This window comes from Bison bison, unplaced genomic scaffold (assembly GCF_000754665.1).
Source record: "Bison bison bison isolate TAMUID 2011002044 unplaced genomic scaffold, Bison_UMD1.0 scf7180017864280, whole genome shotgun sequence".
Classification (NCBI taxonomy): Eukaryota; Metazoa; Chordata; class Mammalia; order Artiodactyla; family Bovidae; genus Bison; species Bison bison.
The window spans coordinates 7,855,698-7,865,420 of record NW_011494852.1 but is presented as its reverse complement, the minus strand read 5'-3'; the positions used below and the strand labels follow the sequence as shown (position 1 = coordinate 7,865,420).

At 50.7% G+C, this 9,723-nt stretch overlaps 1 protein-coding gene across 1 annotated transcript in view; it reads right to left on the bottom strand.

Annotated features, from left to right (window-relative positions):
- Window positions 1-9,723, bottom strand: part of SPTBN4 (spectrin, beta, non-erythrocytic 4) — a 78,872-nt gene that overhangs the window by 27,788 nt on the left and 41,361 nt on the right. Inside the window, 2 exon segments of the mRNA XM_010849331.1 lie at window positions 5,658-5,921; window positions 7,458-7,604. Of these exon segments, the coding sequence (XP_010847633.1) occupies window positions 5,658-5,921; window positions 7,458-7,604 (411 nt within the window).

The following is a 9,723-nucleotide window of genomic DNA, read 5'->3' as shown; positions in this document are numbered from 1 at the left end:
ATGGAAGTGAAGAGAGAGCAAGATGGAGATGCAGAGAAAGACAGGTGAGAAAGAGACAGAGAGGGGAAAAAACTAAGAGAAACGGAGACACGGAGGAACTGGGGGAGCAGGGCTGGGAGACAGGCCCAGAGCGAGGCAGAAAGGGGAGACAGAACTCACGTATCCACGCCCCTCGGACCCGGGGCCCCACCTCCCCCAGCCCAGCCGGGATCGGGTGCCCTGAGGGGTGGGGCAGCCGGGAAATGTGCCCCATTGGATCGCCCCCCTCCCTCCTGCACAAGCCCAGTGTCTGGGATCTCAGGCGGGCCCCAGCGGTCAGCAGGGGCCACGGGAGTTCCCTCCCCCAGGGGCAGCTCCTGAGGCCCAGCTGGACTCCGTCTGGGGGCCTCGGCCCACTGAGTCACTCCCCGCCTCGGGCGCCCTCTGCTGGAGAAAGGGCCCAGGAGTCCCGCGCTGGAGCCTGCTCATCGCCGTGTGACCCTCCCAGCCAGGCCCTCATCCCCGCCAGGTCTCAGTCTCTCCCTTAAACGATGGGGACCCCACATCACGCTCTCTAGGGTGTGTGGGGCTGAACCTGTCGCCCTGTGAACCCACCGCCCTGTGGAGGGTCAAGCCAAGTCCTCACTTGTCCAGGGCAGGGGGCCCCAAACCCTCCCTCTGAAACCTAAATGGCCAGAAAGGGAGACGGGTGTGCTCTCAAGGGCGTTAGTTGCCCCTTCTAATTGCAAATGCAAATCCCACAGTGAGAAATGCTTCCCATCCCCCAGACTGGGGAAAAATCTAGAAAATCTGACAACACCAAGTACTGGCAAGTATGGTTGGGAAAAGGAGCTTTCATTTAATGCATCAAACGGCATCAGGACTTAGGCAAGCTATCTGTCACAACCGGGTGAACTGCAAATGCCTCTAACTTCTCACACTGTATCAATGTTTCATATAGTACGTCCCCATCCAAAGACATTATTTTTCAAACTGAATTTTCTTTTTTGGATGCACTGCCGGGCTTGTGAGGTCTTAGTTCACCAACCAGGGATTGAACCCAGGCCCTCGGCAATGAGAGCCTGGAATCCTAGCTCCTGGACTACCAGGAAGTAACCCCCACTCACCCCTGCCAAATACATTTTTAAAAAGCTACATGGATGGGGGAGGGGGTAAATGCCAAAATGGACTATAATTAGAAACAAATGAAACCAGTATTTCATACAGTCAACATCATCTATGGAAGACAGAGAAATAACCCAACTTTCTAATACAGTACAGTAATGATGTACCCTTTGGTTGGAGACAATTGAAAATTTTAAACCTGTAAACAAGTATTGTCTCTTATATTTGCTGGGTCAGCAATTCTGAAACTACATCATTTTTTAATCTGTACATTGTTCACATGAAGTTGCTAATATTATTATGTCCATTTTACTGAAGAAGAAACTGATGCACAGAGAAATAACGCCAGATCACGCACTTAATAAATCACAGAGCTGGGCTTGACCCCAGGCAGCCAGGTTCCAGTATACACGACCTTGACCTTGGCATGTACTGCCTCTCATAGCCCTGTTGTCACCGAGTGGCTTAGTATTAGGGTCCTCTCCGTTGGACAGAAGAGGCATCAGAGGCTCAGATCAGAGGTCAAGCCATGCACCTAACATCACACACCTAGTGAGTGGCAGAGCTCTGACTCAAACCCATACCGCCGAGTGCCAAGTCTGTGCTTTTATCCACTGCAATAAGCTGCTGGAAAGAGTTAGCCAACATTGCAAGACAATGAATAATCCTAGCTGTAGTTGTTACTGTGCTAGAGGTCTTGGTTTGCCCCTCCTGACCACAGTCTAAGCTTCTCCATCCTGCTCTGTGCCCTGGGTGGGTGGTGCCCTATAAGGATCACAGCAATTGGCTCCCCTGCCTTCTGGCTTCCAGCTGGGCTGGGCTTAGGACCAGATACGTAATTTGCAGGGCCCAGTGCAAAATTAAAATGCAGGTCCTTTGATTCACATGTTAAGAATTTCAAAATCAGTAGAGGTTAAGATTCTGTGCTTCCACTGCAAGGGGCGAGGCTTCGATTCCTGGTCGGGGAACTAAGATCTGACATGCCCTGCAGCATGGCCAAAAAAAAAAAAATGAATTTCAAAACTAAGGGGCGGGGGGTAGATGTATTATTTCCCAGCTCCTCCCTGCAGCAGCAGCCATTTTGTGTGTGTTTTTTATTTTTTTTTTTGTAGTCATTCATATATATATATTATATATATAAAATTTTATGATTGATCTTTATTTTTGGCTGTGCCAGGTTTTCGCTGCTATATGGGCTTTTCTATAGTTGTGGTGAGCAGGGGCTATTCTCTAGGTGGGTGCATGGGCTTCAGTAGTTGCAGCTCCTGGGCTCCAGAGCACAGGCTCAACTGTGGCACACAGGCTGAGCTGCTCCTCGGCACGTGGAATCTTCCCGGATCAGGGATCGAACCTATGCCACCTGGGAAGCCCCTGTAGCCATTCTTGACTAAGGGCCCCTGCTCTTGTCTGGAGACTCCATGCCCCCTCTCCCTCCCCCCTAGAAGTGAAGGCTCCCTGCTGCTGGCCCCAGTGGAGGGTGCCTTCTGTTTCCGGTTGGGACCCCGACAGTCACAGATCCCCATCTGTTGGGAACTCACCACACCCTGGTGCACAACTTTCACTTGGGGCCATGGGACGCCTGTGTTAAGGCAGAGATGGGATGACAGGCTCAGAGCAGGACTACACTTAGGCTGGGATTTGAACCCAGGCCTATCTGCCTCCCCTGCCCAAGCTTTCATCACTTGGCCCCTGGCTGCTTGTGCTTCTTGCTCTCTCTTCTGTCTGACCATCCAGGCCACCACTTGTCTCTGCTAGTACTCTGGGCGATCTCAGAGCAGACCTGGGGCCAGGCCATCGCCGCCTGCCCACTGTCTACCCAGCCAACACTGTGTGGACCTCAGATAGTGATGGATTTTTCAGAGACCAGTGAGGGGGTCACCTTCCCCCACTGTGGTCTGGGAGTATCAGGGGAGGAAGGCGACTGGGAACTAAATGTGGCCCTGAATGGCCACTTTGTGGCTGTGTGACTTTGGGAGAGCCACAGACCCTTCCTATGCTGTGGTCTCCTCACATGTCCAGTGAGGATGGCCACAGCCCCTCCTTGTAGGGCTGCTGGAGAGGAGGGATGGGTTATCTGTGGCGGGCACAGAGCGCAGATCAGTGGTTCTCAAAGTGTGGTCTGGGGACTCTTGGGGATTCCCAAGATCTTTTCAAGGCGTCTGCAAGGTTTCAACTATTTTTTAAAAATATTTGGCTGCGCCAGGTCTTAGTCACGACACGTGGGATCTTCAGGCTTCATTACGGCACGCAGAATCTCTAATTGTGGCATGCAAACTCTTAGTTACAGCATGTGGGATCTAGTTCCCTGACCGGGGATGGAACCCATGCCCCCTACATTGGGAGCATGAAGTCTTAGCCACTGGACCACCAGGGAAGTCCCTAGGTTACAACTATTATTTTTTTTTAAATACTAAGGTGTTATTTGCCTCTCTCATTCTCTCCTAGGTGCACAGCAGGGTTCTGCAGGGACTGTAGGGCCTGTGCTATTGGAAGAGATGGAATGCAGAAGCAGTGAGAATCCAGTGCCTTTTTCATGGCATGCAAGATCTTAGTTCTCCACGCAGGGATCAAACCCATGCCCCCTGAAGTGGAAGCACAGAGCCACTGGACTGCCAGAGAAGTCCCTCCAGTGCTCTTTTAAGCCAGGCATGAAAGGAGGCTGTAACACTGAGAATGAAGCCACCCTTCGGCCTCCATTGTTTTGGAAATTATAGCTATTCTTCGAAAAAGAATGCTTTGGGGATAATATGTGATTGACTGATTCCTTACTGTTGTTTTAAAACAAACCGATCATTTAAATATGTCTCAGTTTTAGGGACTTAGCTCAGCTGGTAAAGAACCTGCCTGCAATGCAGGAGACCCTGATTTGATTCCTGGGTCAGGAAGATCTCCTGGAGAAGGGAACAGTTACCCACTCCAGTATTCTGGCCTGGAGAGTTCCATGGACAGAGGAGCCTGGCGGGCTACAGTCCATGGGGTCACAAAGAGCTGGACATGACTGAGCGACTTTCACTTTCACTGGTGGTCCAGTAACTAAGATTCTGTGCTCCCAATGCAGGGGGCCCAGGTTCGATCCCTGTTTGGGGAACTAGATCCCATATGTTACAACTAAGAGCCTGCATGCCACAACTAAAGATGCTGCCTGCTGCAACTAACACCTGTACAGCCAAATAAATAAAAATATATTTTTAAAATGTCTCAGTTTTAATTTTTAATATAGTAAACATCAGGAGATATAATCCACACAAACCAGTTCTTTGGGATTCTCAGGGATTTGTAAGAGATCCTGGAGATTTGTAAGGGATCCTGGAGATGAGGCAGTTGAGAACCACTGGGGTAGAGAAAGCGGTAACGACCCTGGTATCTCATGCAGGTGTGTGTTTCTCTTTGCTCCTTTGCCCATCTCTCCAGAATGGGAGCCTCACGGGGGCTGCGATTTTCCGTCTGTTTTGCTTACTGCTATATTCTAGAAAAGTGCCTGGCGTGCTGACATAAGTGCTCAATACAGATTTGCTGCATAGATAACTGAATAAATACTCACCGGTGACATGGGTTTTTATTATCAGTCGACTTTTTTTTTTTTTTGCCAGACACCGTGTCAAGCACTCTAGATGCATAATTATGCAGGAGCAGTGAAGAGGTGAGGGACCTGGATTTGAATCCAGGCTCGGCCACTTGCTACCCTGGGCCATACGTTCACCCCCCAGAGCCTCAGGCATAGTTCCTAAGATGTATGGGCAGGAGTTGTCACACCTTGGGAGGTGAGACGGACTCAACACCCACATTCAAACCTTCAGTCAGCGCACCAGTCAGATACTGAGCATCCACTGGCTGCCGGGCCAGAAGCAGAGATAAAGCAGACGTGGTCTGTCTTCTAAGAGCCCCTGCTTTGTGACGGAGACGCTGTCTGGCTGTGTGTCCCTGGGCCAGGCATGCTACCTTCTGTGTCTCAGTTTCCTTGTTGGTCAAATGGCAGATAATAATAGTACTGCTCTTTCAGGATTGCTGGCGGGAGTCAGTAAGAGCTGAGCAAGGAGGCTTCCTCAGTAAGAGGACACTCCATGAACGCCGTTTCTTCTTGTTGTTGTTTGTTTGCCACGTGGCACAGCATGAATGATCTTAGTTTCATGACCAGGGATCAAACCCATGCCCTCTGCATTGGGAGCACGTAGCTGTAACCACTGGACCGCCAGGCAAGTCCCATGAATACTGTTATTGTTCTGTGTAAAGCCATCCCTCTGGCCCTGGGCCTTGGTTTCTCTATCCAGGGAAACAGATGTCAGGGTTCTGAGAAACCCTCAGTGTGGTTGTTATCTACCTTCTTGGCTCTGAATCTTTCTTCTCCCTTTCCTCTCCTGCCCTAGGGGCGGCAGCTGCTTCCAGTAACTAACTAGCTGGACTGCCTCATATTCCCTTTCCGCTTCCAGCCCTTCTAACACATTTGAACTAAACCCCTATCTTAAATATCCTCTGAAATACCTCCAGTGGGGTCTGACTCTGGCTGGGGCCCTACTGTGTTTAGAAAGCCCCCATCTACATCAGCCAGGCCATACCTGCAGCTTCTTCAGCTGGCTGTTGACAGTGGCCAGGTCCCCACCAGGATCCACGTCTTGCAGCTGGCTTTCCATGTGAAGGAGTTTCTTGTCCAGCTCCGCGAAGCTCTGCACCAGTTGGTCAGCCTTACTGGCCTCAAAGAGCTGCCTCGCCTTGGCCTGAGTGGTGCTTTCCAGCTCCGCCCAGCACTGCCGGATCTCGCCCAGCTTCTTCCGCACTGAGGCCGCCAGCTCTGGTTTCTCCTGCATCAGTTGCTGGCCCTCCTGCCCCAGACGATGGGGGGTAGGAAATCAGAGTGAGGGAGGGACAGAGAAATACGAGGGCAGCAGATCATAGGGAGAGATATGGAGAGAGAGACGGAAGCAAGGAGTTGAGAGCACACAGAGAGATAAAGACATGGGGGGGTCGATGCAGAGAAAGCACCAAGCATGGGAGGAGAGACGAGGAGAAACAGACAGACAGTGGTGGGGGGAGAGAGGCAGAGAGACACACAGAGGCATGGGAAGGAGACAGGGAGAAAACAGTGATGGACACAGATATGTAGCAAGTTACAAACATGGCAAGAGGACCATAAGACAGAGAGAGGCAGAAGGAAGAAAGAGACAGAGGGGGAGAGAGGCAGAGAGAACAAACCTCTGTTACATTCAAAGTCAAGGAGCATGGCTTTGCCTCCTGCCACCATTTATGGGGCACCAGTGACCATTTAAGGGTTTAAGACCCACCTTGGTGTCTCCATTTGAGTTAGAATGGTGGGGGGATACAGGGCTGCAGGTCTAGGGGCAATTTTGGGGGTTGATGTTTACAGCACAAATCTACCTGGGTCCCCCCAAGACTGAAAAGTCCAGCTCCCACATATGTTGGCCTAGAGCCACATATATCATATTACATATTAAAAATAACAACACCATAGCAATGACAGCTCCTAGGTGCCTGGCCTTGTGTTAAGTACTTTAAATACACAAGAGCCCAGGGAAGTTATTATTTATTTCCTTAATTTTAAGGTAGAGCATAATATATATGGCTGAGCCCCTTCACTGTTCACCTGAAACAATCACAATATTGTTAATTGGCTAAACCCCAATACAAAATGCTTTTGGTGTTAAAAAATAAAATTAAAAAAATAAAGTAGAGCAAGGTCTATTGGATAGAACAGGGTACTATATTCAATATCCCATAATAAACCATAAGAAAAAATATATATACATCTATCTATCTATCTATCTATACATATACATAACTGAATCACCTTGCTGTACACCAAAAACTAACACAATATTGTAAATCAACTATACTTCAGTAAAAAATTAAAAGTAAAAAATAATAAAAAATGAAAATACAGCAGAGCAAACTGAGGCTCAAAGAAGTTAACGCAATTCCCTTGAGGCCCCAGAACTAGTAACAGGCATAGACAGAATGAGAGCCCTGGGATGTCCCTGGAAGTCCAGTGCTCACTTTAACCCTAGCTTCCGGGGGCTGCCTCACCTTGACTGCCTAACTTCCTACTGCAAATGCTCCAAATGGTGTGGAAGGAAGCCTGGCGAAGCGATTCTAGGAAGGGGTGAAATATTTAACAGCCATTCAGAAGATGCTGGCCATTTTACAGACGGGCAAACTGAGGCTCAGAGAGGTTACATGAATTACTCAAGGCCACAGAGCTAGGAATAGGCATGGAAATGACCTGAAGCAGTTCAAAGGTATGAGAAATGCAGGCTGGCAGTGGAGTGTGAAGGAGGTGAGACGTGAGTTCCCTGGAGGCCCCTGACCCTGGGCAGAGGCAGAGGGGCTTTCTGAATCCTCACCCTCTCAATCTTCTCCAGCCACTCCTTATTCTGAGCCAGCTCGGCCATGAATGCCTGGTGCCGGAGCCATCTCTTATGCAGCTTGTGGCCGTCTTCCCGTGTGCCGTCCCGCGCCATCAGCATCTTCTCATGGATCCAGCCATCCAGCTGTGCAGGACAGGGGGAGGGGCTCAGCCAATTCTCCACAACCTAGCATAGCCCCCCATTCCCACCACGATGTCCCCAGTTTGGAGGGGGGGCTAGGCTTCTAGGACTGGGGAGGAAGAAAAAGGTGGGATGGAAGAACCTTTGCAAGTAAGGCCTTCATGGCGGGGGTTGGGGGGCGGTAGTGAGGGCAGCTTAAGCCCTCTTCTAGGGAGTAGAGGATGAATGAAAGGCTCTCCAGAATGCCTCATCCCTTAGCCCCTGTCTTCAGGACAGCCCTTCTCAACTTCCCATAAGACCTAAGCTCCCAGGCAGGGTTCCTGGACCAGTCTTCCTACCCCTAGCCAAATCAAACCTCCAAAACAAGCCCTCCAATCTAATTTAGTTCATTCAGCCTTGCACCCCACCCCCAGAAATACTTAGATTCTTTGATTCCTCTCACCACCTCTAATAAGGACCAATTCAAGGTATCCAAATCATTCCCAAAGGTATCAAGTGAAGGCCCCATATCTAAACCCAAACCCCCGATATGGCTAGATGAACCCCTAAAAATCTCCCAACTAGCGCCAAGTTTGTGTGCATGCTCAGTCGTGTCTGACTCTTTATGGCCCCCATAGACTGCGGCCTGCCAGGCTCCTCTGCCCATGGGATTTCCCAGGCAAGAATACTGGAGTTGCCACTTCCTGCTCCAGGGGATCTTCCCAACCCAGAGATGGAACCTGTGTCTCTTGCATCTCCTGCATTGGCAGGCGGATTCTTTACCAGTAGCACCACCTGGGAAGCCCCAGTACCAAGTCTAGTTCCCTCCAAACCATCCCTCCCATCTGGGGTAGACCTGTGCCCTGCAACCCAGGTCCAGCCTAGCTAATGAGCCCACAGGATTCCCCAGATCCAGCCTTGAGGATTCAGGCCAAGACTACAGTTTCCCAAGACCATGATGAGTTCTAACCCCCAAGCAAAGCCAACCCCCCAAATGCAAGCATCAGGGCTACCTTCTGGCTCCCCAAATGAGTCTGCCCCAAAGGAGACACTCCAAATCTAGGATCAGACTCTCCAACATGGACCAGAGAGAACTTCTGTAGCCAGTTCTAGTGCCCCCCAAACCAAAGCCAGTTCTAGTGCCCCCACTTCCCAACAAAATCAGTCATCCAAACACAAGCAACAGGAGTGGGCCCTTCTCTCTACTCTCAGCAGGACCAATCACAAGGCTGCTTTCTGAGCCACCCTTCCCTTCCAATAAGACTTGTCCCTCAAGCAGGAACCTCCCCACTCATGACCAAACCTGGCACCTGGACAGTTTGCTCCTCCTCTTTCTCCTCCCCCCTCAGTCACAAGATTCTCCTCCTCCCTCTTGGAAAAAAAAAACAACCCATGGACTCTAGCTTGCAGTCATAGCCAAGGACAAATTCCCAGTCGGCCAAACACCACTCTGTCCCCTGGGCATGTGCTCCCCAGGGGTCCAGGACAGTTTCAGACTCCTTCATACATACATAGACACACACACACACACACACACACACACACACAAGCCAAGTCAAATGCTGAATCCTCCAACGCTATTCACAGATTCCCCACATAACAGGGAAGAGTTTGCCAATGGCAGTCACAGCTCACAGGGAAAGCAAAGACCCTGAAGGAGAGGTACTCCGTCATCAAAGTAAAGCCCCCCCCAAAGTGACTGACCCCCCATCACTGAAGGCAAAGCCAGAGTCCCAAATAACTGGGGGAAAAGCCCCCAAAGTCGGAGCACTCCAAACCCAGAACAAGTCCAAGACCCTCATCGCCCAAGGCAGATCCCGGCAAAAGTGACTCGCCCCCATCATCTAAGGCTAATTCAGATTCCGAAAGAACCAGGGAAGAATCCCTTCAAAGGTTGAGAGTTCCCCCACCTCAGCGCAAATCTCAGATGCCCCACTACCCAGAGAAGAGGCCCCTAGAGAGGCTGGGATCCCCTTAATCCCCAGGGCAAACCCACACTACCCCAGGAGTAGCCTTAGAAGTCCCGTATCTCCGATACTATCCCGTGGGACCCGGCCCCTCAGTCCCACCCGCAGCAGCACCGCGGACAGCTCCCGGCATCTGGGCCCCTCCCCGGGGCTGGGGTCCCAGCGCCCAGCTGACC